Below are 19,949 nucleotides of genomic sequence, written 5' to 3'. Positions count from 1 at the left end.
CACTGTAACCCAAGTAACACACATTTTCCTGACAAATTAATTGCTGAAATGGGATGATATCAAATAGTAAACTGTATAAAAAGCTGCAACAAAAAACCTTTCTTGAACGGCCTTAACCTCGTTGGTGTTCACATGCTCTCATCACTTTCTAATTTTCGTCCTTAACCTGGTATCTTTTATCCTTTCCTTCTTTCCAGACTCTCTGGGCTTTCATAGATATGTTCAGATTAGGCAACAGTCTCTGCTATCACCCTCTGAGCCAATACATCAAATCTTCATGTAACCTTCTGAATATCATCTCCTTAAATGCACCAGTCTATATTTACTTCTATTTTCATACACAGAGCTCTACTGAATTAGGGTACTACTGAAGGTTGCTGTTTCCCTTTCCATATTCCTGCCTTTGTTTACTTTGTTTTATTGCAGATCTTCTGGAGTCCACCCCCTGCAGAAATTAACCTGTCATGGTGCAGTGGGGTCACTGAGGGTGGATCTGAAGTATTCTGAGAGTATTGCTCAGGACCATTACAGCCCATGTCGCATCTCCTCTTCCATTTCTATTTCTCAGCTGTCACCAAGGTAAATCCGTTGCCATGGCCACAACGAGCCCGGATTTAATTCCTTGAACCGGTTTCTGATTGGCTCAGGTCTTTGTTTCCAACAAACGGGAAAGTCTACCTCCAGGCTCCCCCTGCTGGAAGAATGAACTCCATAAAACAAGTAAAACGTTTATATATAAAAATATACCTCCACATTGTCATTGAACAGGTTAGATTGTGGAAAACGATACACTGTGGAATTTAGTTATTGTTAACCCAACTTCCCTATCCCTTATCCTGAGAAATCACCTATGTATAATTTGTATATATAAAATGGCCCGGGGTTAGATTTTGTATTTCCTTACTCTCATTCCCCTTATTGTATCTGTAACATGCAACTGAATTTCCCGGAGGAACCTACCCGAGGGATTAATAAAGTTTCATCTATCTATCTATCTATCTATCTATCTATCTATCTATCTATCTATCTATCATCATGGTGGTATAATATACAGATTTAGAGTGTGGATTCTGGCCATGGTTTTCCTGGAAGTATCATCCTTTGAGAGTTACTGCTAATGTGGTCCTGACAAACTCTAAAAATGTCTCAAGGAGAGCTACTAACCTATTTACTGGGTAAAGAGGAGGAGGAAAAGCAGAGAAAACAGGGAACCAGAAGAAAATTGGACAGCTTTTGTATTTTTCCTTTCCAAACACTTGAGTCTTGGACTTCAGACATACAGCAACTTTGATGGATGAGGAGGAGAGAAGAGTGATGATAGGTCCCATCTGATTTGCTTCCATTGATATGCTTTGCGTGGCTTATTATGCTTCTAGCAAACTTTGTGTCACCTGTGCATTAAGACAAATAAACTCGAAGAATGTTAAATGACTCTACGGCTGTACTTTACATGGCAAAAATCTTTGAGCAGAAAAAAAATGGTAAAGGAGGAAAGCCAAAACAATTATACATAAGTGATGTTTTCATGTTGCCACTCTAAGAATACAGTTAAATTTATTAAACAAGGTGTTGTGTTTTGTTACCAAAAGAACACTCAAGAAAGGGCTCAAAGATTTTAATGTGAACATTGCCAGCAGAAAAACTCAGAATGATGCAGAATGAAATTCAAAAATATTTATATCAAGTTTAGTCTCTTCCATTGGATAAATCTGCAATGATCTGCCTGCATATTGTTCATTCACAAGTCTGAGTATCAAACCAGATCAGAAAGGAGATTTCTAAAGTAGTTAAGACAGACTAACAAATCAAACCTCCCCCAGATTGATTAATCTGAAGCTCCAAACAAAATCCATGTCCAGATGTCTAAAAAACTTGACTCCCAGGGTTGATGCTGAAACACTCCCCAGACTCTGCTCTCCAAATGTTCACTCCACCTGCTGGTAGTCCTTGGAGATGGGCTCAGGGCTGGCTTCCTCCCAAAACAATCAGCTGACTCTTCAGGAATGAATCTAAGGCAGTGAGGTACAGGCAAAGCTAAATAGGACTGGAATTTTAAATGCTAGCAGCAGTGTAGTGCAGCAGTGTAGTGCAACAGTCTGGCAGTGAATGATAAGCAGAGCTGGTTTTAAGTACTGTAGATGAGGGTGATGAAGGTAACGAGTGACAGGTGTATCATTAGAGTTTAGGTGGCCATGCCTACTCCTGAGAGGAAGTAAGAAGAGTTATTATTCACATACACACACGCACACGCTGTGGCTAGGGAGAGGTAGACAGAGCAGTAGCAGAGAGACAGAGAGAAAGGTTGGTCAGCACTTGGAAGACAAGACGGCACTTAACACAAGGACCTTAGCTTGTGGAAAAGATGTCAGAGTACATTCATGCTCCAAGACTGAAAAAAACCCTAGAAATCTCACACCAGTCCTCGGTTCATTCATGCTTTGCATGTGTGTGTACCAGTTCCAGTACCACATTCATATAACCAAGCCTGTCTTCAGTGAATTGTATGAGCCAGTACTGCCACCTACTGCCTGATGCGTACTTTTCAGCCTGGCAAACAAATGCTGATTTTTTTTCTCCCAAGTTAAGTCTTTAGTTTTGCTCATGAAAAACTACTAAAATCAGGTCGACCAAGCCTACTGACCTGTGTCACACCTCACTTAACCCTGCAATATGTATTACTGTGTAAAAAATCTACTTTCCAAGCTTCATTTCACCTGAAGTAGGAGCTGAATCCAAATGTTTTTTCTTTGTTTACACTCTTTGAGAAATTTGAAAAATTCTCACATGTGATACTCTGTTCTTTTTATGACCTTAATCGTGACCTTAAATGTTAAGGTCACGAGCTACATGTGATTTCAAAATAAAATAATAACAATGAAGATGACTGATAACCTCCCCTCTTTACGCATACCCAGCCACATAACAGAATTGAGACAGCAGTAAGTCCAGCCAGCCTGTTCAGTTAAACAGTCATTTATTCTGTAAGAGAGTATGGACATTATCAACAGTCTAGTAACAAATAAGTTGCCATTCAGCCATTCAGAAGTATTTCCATTATTATATATTATATACAATTTTGTGCCAGATTTGAAGTAAAATGTCAAATGCTGACATTCAACCTATGATGTGACTATAATGCATCAGTGCGAAGTATGAGAAGTATAGGACGATATTAAATGAAAGTGTGCACTACGGTCTTTAGAGGTGTAGAAAATGTTTAAAAACTGGCATATTTTTCACATCAACACTGTTAACATAAAGTACATCCAGTACTACATAAACTGAGAAAAAAAATTTAATAAGGAAGACTCAATAAAGTTTTGTCATAAAAAAACATAACAAATCCTTTTTTTTTGTAGGTTGTGGTGTATGGTCTCTAAACACTAACCATTTGATTGATTTGACATTGCAAATGCACGATTACCAAGATGACGTTAGGGTTTGTGTTTACAATTTTGTCCGCAGTGCCAAAATTCCTCAGCTTATCAAGATGTAGAGCTTTTCCTACCAAGAAGGCTACCGTGCCACCCTTAAAAATCAAAATGAAATACTGACACAAACACAGATTAAAGTAAATGTTGGACTCTCTAAGACAGACGACATAACTGTGAGACTTTCTAGAGTTATAATTTTAACCTCACAGCACTTAAATAATGTAGGCGTTCAATACACAGCGGTCAGAATGGAAAAATCTGCATGTTATTTCTGTTGTTTTACAAACCCTTGTATCATTATTATTGTTATTATTATTATGTGATTGATTGAACTTCCTGTTTTTTCTGTTGAGTCCCACTGGGAAAAAGAAATAACTTTAAGACAACCCAGCAACACTGTTGCCATATTAGCAAGCCAAATGCATCAATTTTTGTGTTAAATATTGCATTTCTCTAAATGGCTTAGACAAAACAGGTCTTTAAAGAATCTGGGAGGTATTTATGTGCTGTAGCTGAGCCTGTACTGAAAGACTCGGAAACAGTTTTAAACCCCAACCTGCTTAGACCTACGATAAAGACAGAAATTTAGACAGACATCAGTGAAAACAGACAGACAGGAAGACGATAAGCAGAAAGACACAATTACTCAACCAGGAATGGAAACAGACGTGACCACACACACTCACACACACGCACTCAGAAAAGAGTAAACAGAGAAACAGATGCTTCAAGTGCAGAAAACACTCACAGACTCACAAGTGAGCATAAAACCACATTCATTAGCATAATAAGGCACAGACAACAACCAGAATACAATTCAAAAATAAATGTACAAAAGTTATTGTCACAAAAATCTCTTCAATTATATGAAATTAAAAATTTCCCCAAATTGATTAGAGTTGCTTTTTTATCTGCTGGAAAACCTGATAACTGTTTGTTTTTTTCTTTCAGTAGTTTGCGTGGTGTATAAATTGCAGGTGTTACGTAAATGTTTTGCACTCATGTTTATTTCACCTTAGATAAAGATCAAAATGAGAAAACAACTTCCTGAAAATCTAATTTGATAAAGAAGTACAAGGCAACAAACCTTTAGCAGTAACACCCTTTGGTTGTTAATCATTTTTTAAAAATATATATATATATATTTTAAAAAGAGCAAAAAAGAAAAGTCAAATTAAAATCTGGAAGTTTAAACAAAAATCTTTGACAAAGACAGTGTGTGACGTTTTTCAAGACATGAACTTCAGTAGACAGTGTCTTTTCAGAAACACTGCCATACATTTTCTGGGTTGCTTAACTGTACAAACATACAACCGTCAACCAGTTTCCATAACAACAAAAGTGTTATGAAGTCTTGAATAGATGGGAAACTCAATGAGCGATTGGATTGTGGTATAAAAAAAGTGCCTTGTCGTGATGTGTTATCAGTACTTTGATGCCTATACATTAAATGAATTTCTATAAATACAAGATAAATAAAAGATATGTAAAATACAATGTAGTCTTCATTTCTTCATTAGCATTTCTATGTACAGAGTATTACAATTGTGTTCAGCAACCAAGCAGCGTGACGGCTGGAAACAAATCAAGTTTGTCAAAACTGTCGGTTAGAACAGCAAGATTTGAGCTGGGGCGTTGCTCCAAAACACAGTTATGACGATTCAAACATTTAAAGGTTTACGTGTTAACAACCTGGAGCATCTGTTTTTGTTTCTACACACATGATTACGACAATAAGATAAAACCGTTTTCCTGGATTTACATTCACTTTGGAAGACGACCCCTTCAATTCTTGCTGCTTTCTTCAGCATTCACTCCAGAGGCCCATTCATGCGAACTGAATCTTTCAAGTGCACTTTAATCTTATAAAACTACATAAAGACTGGCCTTTGCACCTCAGGCTTATTAGCATAAAACAGCTCTTCTCTTAGAAACAGTCATACAGTCGAAATAAAAAAATGACAAACATTAAACTGAAGTGGCCTAATTACATCACCCTGTAGGCCAGCTGTGACACATTTCTTTATGAAAGCTGCAGCCAAATTAGATTGAGTGGTTTCCTGCCCTCATTCTTTTCTCTACTTTAATTTCAACTTCCTAAGCCTAAAAACTGAAGAACCTTAACAGTCAAGTGGATTATCATTTATTAATAGAGTAATATATGTGCACATTTATGGCATTCCTTCTCTCACTCCATGCTTGTAAGGATACATATCAGGGAAAAGGGAGCATGTGATGGCTTACAAGCCTTCACAAGATGTAAAGACAATATAAGGGGACTACACTTTATTAAGAAAGGACTAAAATCCAGTGAAAAGGTTTTGCTTCCATAGGGAAAATGCACAAACCTATGTGATAAAAGGCCTTGTTATGTCTTCGAAATCATTCAATGGGAATAGTATGTTTTTGGACCAAACAGCAGACTAGACAGTCTTTTTTTTTCCAAATTCACTGAGTGTGCGCAGCTCTTATCACTGTGAGCTGATGATGCTAATTATTTGCTCTCTTATCTCAGTGCTCACACAAAAGGGAATCCTCAGAGCAGCAAATGGACAACCGGCCCTGAAAGCACACAAACGTCTGGCACACTTCCTGTAGCATTAATGAATCCACATTTTTACTCTGAAAAAAACAAAAAAACAGTGCTGCCATGGTTACTGACAGCTTCTCTCCTCTCCTTTTTCTTTCTCTTCCCCTCTCACCATATCTCCATCTCTCTCCACCCCCGTAGCCAGCGACAGCAGTATTATGCACTCATGTAGTCTGACAGGTACAGCTTTTTGAAATTACGCAGGATCCTGTGAGGCTGAAACAATCGCGCTGATGCGTTGCAGCAGGGGTGCTATTATGAGTTTGAATAAAACTGGGACCGCGCGACACTTGTGTGCGCTGTTCCTGCTGCAGCCTAATCAGGAGCAGATTGTGTTTGAAGGGCTGGTGATAAAAACCCCTGCAGTTCAGTTGAGGTTAAGGGTCTGACTCCCATCGGGACTGATGAATACATTTACATCTCCATCTATGTCTGCACCCGCTGCAAAGTAATCCAATATTTGTTCTGGCAAAGTATTTTTTGACGTCTGTAAAAATAGAGAAGAGGATGCACTTACATCCTGAAGTTCCTTCTATTTATTCCCTCTTCTACACTGATTTGTTTGCTTTCATGTCTCATGTTGTATTTTGTATTCAATGCTATTTTTTTCACATTATGGAAAGCACTCTGCCGATAACGATTAATTATTTTATTTTCTAATGCAACTCGATAATACAGCTGACGCAGTTCAGTCTGAAAACACCAGGAAAGATGTTAATAGAAGAAGAAGCCACATCAACGTTTGTAAGTAAGCGACTTCAGGTCACATTTAAAGTTAAAGTATGTGTCACGCTTGACTTATTTCAAAGCAGGTGGGCAAAAAGCTCTTAAAGATATCAGACCTGGAAGTCAAACTACTGACCTTATGATAACCTCTCCTTCCCACAACCCCCTCCCAAAAAAAACCACATGGTCTACTGCCTAAGCCAGTCCTGATAATAGAGCCTTTTCCCTCATCATCAGTCATTTTATGTAATCTTTTCATACTGGGAGCAAAACAACGTCAGACTAAAATGTCTTTAATATGACATTTTAAATTGCTCCTTCTGATTGTTTTGCTGCGATGTAAAAGTCTTTCTTGTTGGTTAATGTTGCAGAAACCCATTTTCTGATTTAAAGCACACCAGCTCACCTAAAGAAGAAGCTGAAGAAAGAAAAAAGATTTAATGGCCCCTTCCTCCCACCTACATCTAGCACCCTTGGTCTCAGCCATATGGTCCAAGAATCAGAAAAAAAGAATAAAAATAGTATCTGAACACTTTACAATATAACCTGTTGCAGCTCTGATAATTGGCCACTAGGGACAGTGTGGGTGGCTGAGGGTACACAATGTTTGAGTATGTAGTAGAACAAAGGCTTGCATGATGGATGGAACAAAGAGCACCGGTTACTGTGGCTAAAAAATAAACAAACAAACAAAGAAAAAATAGTATGGGTGAGACAAGGCGGGGTGAAGGGAAGAGACATAAAGACAGAGAGGCCAGAAATTGCTCTCATTCTGTCAGTCTTTTAGTGGTCACCGTGGTGACAACACATGTCAAAAAGAAAAAAAGGACTCTTCTGCCACACTGCTGCTGCTATGACTAAACAAGAGTAACGGTCACCGTGGTTACAGCAGCAAGCTTCCCCCTTCACTATGTGCATGAGTCTCTTTGAACTCCGGGTAATACCGAAAAAAGAAAAAAAAAGAAAACAGGCTGGCCAGTTGAATCTCTATCAAAGAACTGCTTACTGGATGTGTTCACCACAGAACGAGTCACTAAAAGCGGTATCACGGATGTCTGGTGTCAAAAATTAAGCACCACAAAAGACCCTAATTGCTTTCCAAGTTGTGAGCGGTGCACGTTTAATAATCTGAAACCTCATTGTGCTTGACGAACAGGTAAAAGCTAAGTGTATGTGACCAGTAATTACAGTCTACACGACACTATCAAATAGGTAGTTCAGAGCGTGTCTGTCTAGTTTATAATTACTGACAAACCACAAATGTAGGCTACTTTGACATTATTGCTGTGGTTCAGCTGAAAACCCACATCGAGCAAGAGCTGATTTTAAATGCTAACCCTTTGAACGGCCCCTTGTCCTCACCTTTGATGTCCCTATACTTTAAGAACATCAAAGGTTAGTTTTACAGAACAAGATTGAAAAAAAAACGAAGCCAGACTGGCTGCTTCCTGGAATAAAGTCATGTCATGTTCCCCTTTCACTTTATAGCTGGGCCCCCCAGTTTGCAGCCTGAACTTAATCAATCAAGGCTTGGCCTCAGTGAACAACTGACAGTGAGCTCGACTACGGCCATAAAGGTCAGAGAACACTTCACCTTTGACCTCCCACCTGCAGAGCGATTCAAAGCAGTTTCATCTGAATAATTTAGCCCCATCTTACACTCTTGACTAGGATCGCATATATAGCACCTATGTGGAAAACTATTTTAATAATCGGTCACTCAGTTAGGCAGATAAGAAGTACTTATATCGTCATTAGGACAAAATTTATGAAGCTAGATCATCATCTGGATTTAGACTGACTACAGTACCTTATCCTCATATGATGTATCACTGTCAACCATCTGTCTTTAGGCTAACCATCTGTCCTCAGATCAAGCAAAGAGGAAGTCAGGAGAAGACTATTACATATAGAGTGCTTTCAGTATATGCTTCTGATCAACTCTATAAAAGCTGCCTTTATCAGAAATGTGATATTACAAAACAGCGCAGTCAGTGAGGAGGCAGGAGAGGAAGAGGAGATGGGATAAGGTCAGAGAGTATGGTGGAGTAAACTAAGGAGACTTTAAGATGGCTATTCAGTGTCGCTAAATGATAAGTTATCTATTAAGTATTCATGCATCCCTGAACCGACAACAGCTCCAAAGGTGCCAACCTCCTTCTGTTCCTGACCTCTAACCCAGTCTGTTAATGGTAGTTGAGGCAGAAAGAAATGCTTCTGTATTCTGCTGCCTCTGTTATTAATATTTAAAAGATCTGGCCTGTTTATAAAAAGAGAAAATGAAAGGCCATACCCATTATTGCACTTCGAACCCTTGCTTTTAGGGAGTAAAGTTTGTGACAGTCTTTACTCTCTAAAAGCTGCACACGAGCAGTTCAGTGGAGATGATGTGAAGCATATAAACACATGAGGCACATCCCTGATCAGAAATTTTGCCATGATGCTGACCATTGCTACAGAGTATTTACAATAAGAACTGACCCTATTGCCCAATTTATATCAGTGGCCTGATGTACAGATAGGAGGAAGAGTGTGTGTGTGTGTTTTTTTTTTTACAGTAGCCCAGAGGATTTGCTAATAAACCTGTTATACAGAGACTATAATGTCCATCAGTATGCCCAAATAACTCCCAGACAGGAAAGTGCAGTAGTATTATTATGCCTGACGCACTACAGGAACGTGAGCAGGCGTTTTATGACGAGATTGGCAGTTTCCTCAGAGCTTCAACAGAGGTGTGCAGGCCATACATTTAGGAGCCTTGCGCTTCCTGCGATGTTGCAGCTGGGATGTGCTCTGTGATCCAGGTGGTCAGCTCCTTTAGCACGGACTCAGCCACCTCAGGGAGGTCATGGTGAAGAGCGTGGTAGCCTCCTTCGTAGATCTGGGATAACATTTAGAAATGATAAGAAACGATCAGAGGGATGTATGTAAAACCATTTCATTTTTGTTCTACAATGCTTTTTAACAACTTGCAGTGTGGTCAAAGTTGCAACGGGTTCTTCCTGCTTTGCCAAACCTACAGGGATTTAATACAAAAGTCATTTGATCACACCAAACATTTTGCTGTGATCAAATGACTTCCGTTTACAGCTTGAACTAACGTGGAAAGCCCCTGCATTTGGTCCAATTATTACTTTGATAAAACATGTGATAAAGAAGCATCTGATCCTCACAAGCACCACTTGATTTTCTGCTCCCTGCACTATCTGTCTCACTGTGCTGCACGAAAACAGAACATTCGTTATATCTGATTTCACTTCTCATGTGTCTCATTCTCATGTCTCTTGTTCATCCTCTTTTTAACCTCCATGTGATGAACCATGTGACAACATAGTGTGTGAAACTTCCCTCTTTACAAATACCAGTGTTGAAGCTCTTGGGATTTAAGAGGTTTAAGCTGCATTTCATAATGTAATACAGGTATAGGCATGTGTTGCATCACATCACTGTAAAATGCTTCACAGCATTGTGTAAAATCCCCTGACTGTAAAGTCAAGGCTTTGTATGTTTTTCCTTTAGTTTGCCACCCATCTCTATGTTATATTTTAATAACAACAAGTTTTAATGACAGACAGTCTCTGTATTAATCAAACACAAAGACCTCAGCTTTGTAATCTTGAATCATCATTTTTAAAGTGTCAGAAGACACCTTTAATGCTGGAGGCAACGTTATTCACCATATTTATGCACTGTGTCACGTTCAGTTGTTGCACTTTATAAACGCTCATCTGAAACTTTATTAACGCAAATATTTAAACATATCAGTGTATTTAGACATATAGACCTGCTGAAATTCAGGCCAACCATCAAAATGGGGAAGAAACATAATTTAAATGACTTTGAATGTGGCATGGCGTTTGGTGTATTTGGAGTATTTCAGAAACTGCTAATCTACTGGGATTTTCCTGGACACTGTCAGATGTCACGGTAATGGTCACACTGCTTTGAACTGACAAGAAGGCAACAATAAGTCAAATAACCAACTAACCAAGATATGCATAACAATTTCTCTCAGTGCACAATAGATTGAACCTTCAAGCAGCAGAAGACCATCCCAGTCCTGTCAGCTAAGAACAGAAAACTGAGTCTGTGTTTCACACCTGCTCACCAAAATTGCATATCAAAAGACCAGAAATTGTGTTGTTTGGTCTGATGACTCTCGATTTCAGCTTCAACATTGAGATAGTAGGGAGAGAATTTGGCATAAACAACATTCAGTTCAACTCAATTCAATTTTATTTTATTTCTACAGCACCATTAAAGCATGAAGCAGTCCTGCTTCGTGCTAATAGTTTAGTGTGTTGCTGGTGGTGTAATTGGGCTCCTTAGTGCCAACTGAGCATTGTACCCAGCGTGTACTGTTGCTGACCACCACCATCTTCTGATGGCTGCTTCCAGCATGGGATGTTTTATTCATATCATGTCAAACTGGTGTATTGAACATGACAATGAGTCAACAAATCTTCACCAACTATGTGATGCTAATCTATCAATATGAATCTAAATCTTAGAGGAATGTTTCCAACACCTTGTTGAACCTAAGGCAGTTCTACAGATACAGTTTTCTGTAAACTAACCATACACACCTTGATTTTCTTGTCTGTACTCAGTGAATTGTCATACATCATCCTGGAGCCTCTGATGTCACAGAGTTTGTCGGCGTCACCGTGAAGGAGCAGGAAGGGCCAGCTGATGGACGGGATCTCCCTCTGCATACGCTCCACTGCCGCCATCAGCTGCATGCCGAATGATACTCGCATCCCGCCGTGATAGTTTAGCTCATCAGCGTCATATGCCTCCACCTGACCGGAGAGAAACAAAAGAGGCCAGGGTGGAGATGCTTTGGTTTATCATCGCTCTCCACCGGATGTTGGACTGATATCAATGTAAGTTCATTCCTGCTGTTCCTCTTTCTAATTAAGCTCAGAGAAATAATTTTGGTCAGGCTTAACTCAACTCAGCAATCCTTTCATAGAACACAAATGCTCCTTCAACCCTGTAATGCCAAGTAAGTAAGTTAGTGACACCTCTACATCATCAGTGAGAGTCTGTGTACAATTAGATGCATGCAGCGCTACTGTGGGCAATAAATTGCACAAACGTGTCAGCCAGAAGAAAAATGGTACAAATTAAAAGGGAAAACGGTTGCTCATGCACAGATGGCCTGGAGTCTCCTAAGAGCAGATGAACAATAAAGAGTCCTTTCTGCATTTTAAATGTTGAATCTAACAGCTAGTACAGTGATCAAATATTCACTTTGTTTCTCAAACCAAACTTATAACAGAAAACTGTGAGAAAAACTTTTCAGAAGTACACAGTGTGAAATGTGGAAAATTGTATTTTACAGTATCTGCAAGAAACAATATTAATATATAAATGGTAAATGGACTGATTCTTATATAGCGCTTTTCTACTCTCTCAGAGTACTCAAAGCGCTCTATAACAGATGTCACATTCACTGACAGCCTATCCCAGCTGTCTTAGGGCGGGAGGCAGGGTTCAACCTGGACAGGTCGCCAGTCTGTCGCAGGGCTAACACATAGACACAGACAACCATTCACTCCTGCATTCACACCTATGGGAAATTTCCAATTAACCTATCCTCACTAACTGCACATATTTTGAATGTGGGAGGAAGCCGGAGTATCCGGAGAAAACCCACTCAACCCACACATTTTTTTGTTTTCCTGCAAAATTACTACTACTACTATTTCCCTTAAAAACCTGAGTTGTTAACCCAATATTTGTAGCTAAGTATAATAACAATTTACTTTTAGATTGTTAATTTACTTTTACTTTACAATTTACTTTACAATTTACTTTTAAATAAAATACACTTACATTCTCTTTAATTATGCCCTCGGTCACGCATATTATATTTATATATTATGTAAATATATATATATATATACATATACATATATAACATATATATATTAATGTATATATATATATATATATATATATATATACATATTATACATATATATATATATATATATGTATATATATATATAATATAATATATATATATAAACAATATATATATAGTATATATATATATATAAATATATATATATAATATATATATATATATATATATATGTGTGTGTGTGTGTGTGTGTGTGGTGTGTGTAAAATATTTTACCTGATACTGTATCTGCAAGACACAATATTAATATATAAACAATATTTTCTCCCTATTGGCTACATTTAAATGCAACAGCTCTGACAGCTTTTCAAATAGTCATTTCCATTGTTTCTTTGAAAAAAATTATACTTATAATGTGAAGTATTTCATGCAAACTTCAAATGTATCAGGGAAAATGTGATCTTCTGCTAACCTTAACTAAAGTCCTTGGTAACACTTTATAATACAGCCCACATCTAAGGATGTAATTCCCTTGTAATTAAATGTAATTTCAGTGTATCTTATTTGAATTAAAATGTAATTATATTTACCTACAAATACCTAAGAACATAAGAATGAGGGGAAAAGTCAGGTTTTTCATTTTTTTTATTGTACTGTAAGTAAATTCAAGTAATGGTTGTGAATTTTAAGTTGTGTAAAGTTTCATTTGAATTTTTTTATTTTAAGGTGTTACCCAGTCATTTTATTGCCCTAACGTATTCAAAATGTTGCCCCAAAACTGTGCACTCATGTTGTCACCTAAACAAAAGCACAAGACTGAAAGGCTATTTCATAAAACACATTTATTTATTCATTTTTAAATACAGACTGACAGATACCAGTTAAGAAAAGAACCTAAAAGGCCAGCAACTCCTCTTCCTCTCTTCCGACTCTAGTTCTAACTCATCGATTATAAACGTGAGTTCCTCCAATCTCTTCTCCATGTCCTCTTGCTCCTTCAGAGTCTTTAGAAGTGAGGCCTTCTCCTCCTCTTCTTTTTGCAGTGCCTGTGTGAAGTTAGCATTCTCCTTCTTTTGCTCCTCCAGGAATGCGATGTAGAAAGCTTTCGTGTCGTTTAGCTCTTTCTCTAAACTCATCAGCTTCTCCTCATTTTGTTCTTTGAGGCCTTTAAGTTGCTTAATTTCAGAGCGTAAAGCCTCTTTCTCATCCTCGTGTTCCTCAGCTTGCTTCTTCAGTTCTTCCTTAGCGTTTTGAAGCTGCTGCTGGAGTTGGTCAATGCACATCTGTTGCATCTCGCAGCACTGGTTCTTTGAAGGAGCGTCACTGATCATCGTTTGGGTGTCTATAGAGTTTCTGTTCGGCTGCTGCAGCTTCTTGTTGGCATCGCCCAGGTTAGAAGTAAGCTTATGCATGATCTTATCTGCTAGAATCAACCTGTTTGCATTGTTGATTCGTTCAATTTTAGCTTCACGAAGCTCAAATTTGAGCGTGTGAATGTCCTGCAGGTAAGACTTGGTTTCATTACTGAGCGCTGCGTCCAGCTGCTTTTTCAGATCGTTGATTGTCTTCTCAGTTTCTATATCCAAATAGTAGAACTTTCTGCGATACTCATCCACCTGACTCTCAAAATCCAAGGCCTTCGTGTTTGCTTCTCTAAGACTGGATTTACACATGTGTAGCTGCCACTGAGTCTCTTCCAGTTGGGCTCTGAGACCAGCATTATCCTGCTTCAGATTGTGCCTTACTCTTGGTGGAAAACTGGGCCTGCCATGTTGATACCAAGTCCCTGCAGGTTGCATGTTGTTTGGCCTTGGTCTGCCGGTCATTGCTGGATTCTCACGACGCTGCATATCACTTATCTTTGGTTTGACAACTGTCTGCTTCTTTTCCCTCTCTTTCTTCAGTACGCAACTGACTGAACAAAAACAATTCTCCAGGTTGCTCCGACAACATTCTGTACACACTAAAGGATGCGATGACAACAGACTAAATGAGGTTTCAGTTGTTTTCATTCAAAAATTAACATAATATATGGCGGATTTCATTTTGCCATCACCCAATCACCCTAAAAGTTAAAACCACTGATAGATAAAGCGAGTTAAACTGGCCATTTTCTTACTCCTTTCCTTTACCTGGCTTAAATCACCATGGTAACAGATGCCAAATACATCTGGCCAGGTTGTGGTCAGTGTTTTGATTTAAAATTAGCTGGAAGCTACAACACGTTTGAACTGCATTATAGATTATATGCTGGAGAAATACATTTTATGTGTTCAAGTTGTTAAAAGTCATACAAGTAAATTAATATTTAATTTTTTTAATTTTAATTTGTTAGAATGCTCAATAAAAACCCCACTTAAATGTTAATGCAACTTGTAATAAAGGCAAGATCTTGCAAGCCTAATCATTTTCTAATTTCTCGCAATATACAACTATGAGAAGATATGTGTTACACATTTAGAAAGGGTGTGCACAGCCTAGAATGAACAAGCAAATACATACTGTAGTTTTCTCCAAATATGGCATAACGCTGAAGGGAGAAAAGTTGTTCTCAGGGAGAAAATATGGGCATGAAAATGAAAAGACTCCTGGGAAATCTGTGGCAGTTGGAGGGGAAGCGGGAACAAATGGTCGCTAATAAATGGACAGTGAGTTTTATTTAGAAATAAAAATGTGAGCGAAGCAGGATGATAAAGTGGAGTTATGTTAAAAGGAAGCAGAAAGGAAAAAGGAGGAAAAAGGAAGCTAAGGAGGTAAATCGGAGAGGGAATTCCCTGTTTCTCTGACATTAAACATGTAGTTACAAGTAGCTGTCACATAAGTCATACAGTTACTCATGTCTATTCAGCATCTATGTAAGCACAGCTGTGGCTGACTTTGACAGAAAGAGCATTCCTCTATTGTCACACAGGTGGCTTGACTAATGACACCACATCAGCCCAGGAGACTGTGAAACCTCGTGCTGTAGACGACATCCTTCCATCTAATCTATCATCGAAAACTTTGGGCTACAAAATGAAATAAATTAACTTCAAAATGTTTTGATGAGAGTAATAGTTTATTATTTCTTTTCAACCTATTTTTTTCACTGTTTTTTGTATTAAATGTTAAAGATTGTATTTCACGTTTTAAAGATAACGTGCAAGAATGTAACTGCTGCAGGGTCTTGTAGCATGGTGGACTTTGTATCTTTATGTATGTGCATCAATGCTTCGTTTATGGTTCTGCATCATGCTTTATCATCCCTCATTTTAAAATTAGTAACATTTTGCATTTGTTTGTTATGCGACAATCAGCAAACTGATCAGTGGACACTGTTGTGTGCATCTTGAATATTACACAACTAGTGACACAAGTAGTGTCACTGCATGTTCACTAAATAACAATGACTTGCAGTTACAGGAGCAAAAAGGACCAATACAAAAAAGTATTCATTAAGCTCATCATAAGATCGTTTGTGAGCTGATTGGTGGTAGATGATGAAAAAAGAAATATAAATCCTGCAACAGCAAATTTCATTTAGTTTTTTTACTTTTCTCCTGTCTTTTGGTGAAAGAACATCTTGAGGCCATGAACATTTATGTACCGAACTTGACTGAGACGTTCATTCCCACTGATCCCCGCTCACAATGAATAAAACAACATAAGGCTACCGAACGGTTTCATATTCAGTTGTGAAATTGAGCTTTCTACTTTACTGAAAACACATGAAGAAAAGGTTACAGTGAGAAATCAGAGCAAAGTATGATCCACCCCTGCAACTTTCATTCTAGTAACAATATCGTATCACATAGTCTCATTATGCAGTTGGATACCTGTGTGCCTAGATTACCTGTTACATGATTACATCCTTTGATTCAGTATTTATCTGCTATTGTTTATTCTTGTATCTGGAAGAACACAACTTCCTCTGACTGACTGTAGGAAGCAGAAGCAGCAGGATGTGGGAATGTTGATGTAAACTAGGCATACACACACACACACACACGCAGACTCAAATTCGTGCAAAATTTAGGCGTGGTGACATGCCATGAGAATTTGTTTCTGTTTTTCCACGGATGTCTCTAGGGGCACTACAAAGTATGGGTGTGTAGCATGTACTGTGTTTACAAAATAACACAACCAACAAACGCACGCAAACCTGTCCTGCTGTTTGGAAAAGGCGTACAGTGTCTACAAAGATGTGGTGTTTTGGCATGGGATGGGTTTGGACAATAAACATAGTGTGACTTGACATTAGCGTAGACAATCAACGGCGGACAAATTTACACCTTGGAAATTCTATTTCCCACAATCTCAGTGAGTGATATTTCAATTTCAAACAACAAGAGTGCTCAGCCACCCAAAACACACATTGCCAGCATCAGTCTCTCACCTGCCTCTTGTCCCGTGAGAGCCATTTGGACTCGATGGAGCCCATAGTGAGGCTGGGCAGCATGTGGTTCAGCAGTTTTGCCATGAAAACCTACAAACAGAGAAGAGCATAGCTTATTTTCATGTGACATCATTCATGAAGACTGTTTCCTTCTCCTATTTTGGTTTTAAATATTGCACTATTATGTATTAGTGTTAGACTTTTAATTCATAAAATAAGGAATAAAAAAGTCATTTATTTCTGTTAAAACAGCCTCCTCTGTGAGATTTGTCAGAGATTGGCCACACTTGGGACATACTTGTATCAAAGACTCAGTGAGAGGCCATTTATGCAGCTCTAGTGATACCTGAACTGATTGTTGCCTTTGAAACACACAAAATAAAAGGTGCCAGTATTATAAGTATTATAGACACCATCCACAGCAAACCTGAGTAAAGTAAGATAACTGCCTCTTGGGTTGGCAGAGGAGAGAAAAAGAACAGAAAGAAGAGAATAGTGGTTTAAAGGGTCGGTGATTGGTATGTGGTACCTTGAATGGTGTGGCTGACTCCGGGTTCATCTGGACCAGGGGAGCTATCAGAACCACTCCAACAAAATCACCAGGTCTTTCACAGGCTGTCAGGATTGAGATAGCACCACCCTATAAAAGAAATGCAGAACATATTAGCTTAATGAAACTGTAATACAAATAATATTTGTCAAGCTATTTCTTTAAATCTATTGCCCGCATGTCATGCTTCTGTCACTTAATTTTGAATTTTCCTCTTTAATTTTATATGCTGCTTAAAGATGTCGTATGTAAAATATGATATGAAGATTCTTGCGGTTACCAAACTTGGTTACATTATTTAAAATTATCTAGAAAAGTAAAACTTAAAATATTTTACTTTGGGCATGTACAACATTTTTTTTAACGTGTGAAAATCCTGGTTTGGGAGAAATCGACTTTCTTTTCTTAAATATTATAAGACTGAATGGCAGCTGCCTGGTGGTGTACAAAAAACACATTTAATAACGCCAACATTCATGTAAATTTCCAGAAATCATAGCCTACTTGTTGTGCACAGCTTTCTTTATGTAAGAACTAATTTTTCTTTGTACTTCTGTCTTCATCCGCCTATCAAAAGAAGCGGCTAGCTAACAACACAGCTCAGCAGAGGGAGGATGCTGTAATCTTTATATCCTGTCATGCTCTCACGAGCATGAGCCTCCAGTCATAGATGAAAGATTCTGCGGTGCTATGGTCGACAGCTGTTGTTTGATAAAAAACTATATAACACACCAAAATAAAGGTGAGAGCACTCACTAGGCCAAAGAAAAAGAAGCACATATATCTAAAATAAAAAAGAAAATGGCAGTCGTGGAGATTTCACCTCAGTGGATGTTGTCACTGGTCGCTGTGTACTGATCAGTGCAGTAGTAACCTCATCATGTACGATGTATGATATCTTCTTATTTAAAAATAAAGCATATTGTTCTCAAGGGACCCAAAATAAATTGAAAAAATGAGAAAAAAATTAACAAAACAGAGAAAACCACAGATAACAGCATTAGTTATAAAGACAGGGTTTCAGTAAGGAGACAGACTCGGCACGTCTTACTTCTTTAGTCTCCAATAGAGGAAAAGGAGTGTCTTTTCTAATGTGATCAAAGTGGAAAGGTCCTAAAGTAGGTGAAAGGTCTTGATGCAAGGAGCAGTAGGAAAACTATTCAGAGGTCACAGCTAACATGAAACAAGCCATCTTTTGTGTAGATCTCCAACCCTATTTTTTCTTGCTATTGTTCCACACAGAGAAATGTCAGTGTGGGACCATGGGCCCCGGGGGCACAACACTGCTGAGCTCCACAGAACATCACCAGGGCCACACTATAGCACCCACGCTGACATTTTTTCATATTGTGATTTCAATTCTGTAACGTAGGGCCACGACAATTAGCAGCTCCATGGCAGCCAAAACCTAAATCGATTCGTCAGGGTCGACTGTGGCATGGTTTCTCCTCTCGTATGCAACAAGTGCATGACACACACACGCACGGGAGCACAGTGATTCTGTGTGGGAGACTAATTGGCTTCAACTTTGTTTATGTGGGGAGCTTTCTTTGTCACCTACGTGAATATTCATCAGCCCGGGGGCCAATCACAGCCTCGCTTTGTTGAAAAAGGGTACCGAAAGGAAGACAAAACCGTTCCCACCAGAAAACTTCACTCTGTAAAGACACAAGTGCACGCTCGCACATCGCCGCCTGCATGCAAACACACAGGGAGTATGAAAAAAAGAGGGCAGCTGCCTGAATCTCCCCTTTCTTCTTATTTTTGTCTTTCGCTAAAACATCTACATGTGAACACCAGGACGCACTGCTGCAAAAACAGAAGTAATGCTCAACTTCAAGTTGCATTTTTTTTGGTGGTGGTGGGTAGTGGTGGGGCTGCTAAAAGCTGCAAATTGGCTGATTGGTTCAGCATATTTAGTGCCTGTTAAATATCAACAAAAAATGCCAATGAATGCGGTTGTGTCAAAGGGTCTGCACTGATAGAGTGAGATAAGTGTGAATAGGGAAGGGAAGAGAGGGAGACAGAGTGACAGATGGATGACTGGGACAGAGAGGCTCTTTCAGAAGCTGATAAGAGGCCCTATACACTCTTCTACCTCTGAACTAGAGTTGACAAAATGAATGCTGGTATTGTACACAGTGCTACACACTGTCAGTGGGTGGACTCGAACTGTCAAAAAATAGCCCAAGGAGCTAACACTCTGATATTATATGGACTGTACAGCTGCCCCACTAACACTGCATGGTGTACACAGAGAGTACACCACTGACATTATATGGAGTAGAAGGCTAAAATAGCGGCATTATATGATGTAGGCTTAATAAACATTATATGGCCAATAAGTGAACACCTGTTGCATTCAGTATGAACTCACCACTAATAGAAAAAACAACAAAAAA

General features: G+C 38.7%; 1 protein-coding gene across 1 annotated transcript in view; it reads right to left on the bottom strand.

Moving 5' to 3' along the window:
- Positions 1 to 2,957: 2,957 nt before the first annotated feature.
- mgll (monoglyceride lipase) overlaps positions 2,958 to 19,949 on the bottom strand; it is a 43,848-nt gene continuing 26,856 nt past the window's right edge. Inside the window, exons 5-8 of the mRNA XM_005937856.2 lie at positions 17,527 to 17,637; positions 16,998 to 17,087; positions 11,337 to 11,552; positions 2,958 to 9,631 (exon numbers count right to left, since the gene is read on the bottom strand). Of these exons, the coding sequence (XP_005937918.1) occupies positions 9,500 to 9,631; positions 11,337 to 11,552; positions 16,998 to 17,087; positions 17,527 to 17,637 (549 nt within the window). The 3' untranslated portion in view covers positions 2,958 to 9,499. The remainder of the gene's footprint in view (positions 9,632 to 11,336; positions 11,553 to 16,997; positions 17,088 to 17,526; positions 17,638 to 19,949) is intronic.

This window comes from Haplochromis burtoni, unplaced genomic scaffold (assembly GCF_018398535.1).
Source record: "Haplochromis burtoni strain Fernald_Lab_line unplaced genomic scaffold, NCSU_Asbu1 Contig_60, whole genome shotgun sequence".
In the NCBI taxonomy this organism is placed as follows: domain Eukaryota; kingdom Metazoa; phylum Chordata; class Actinopteri; order Cichliformes; family Cichlidae; genus Haplochromis; species Haplochromis burtoni.
This window is presented reverse-complemented; position numbering and strand designations above follow the sequence as displayed.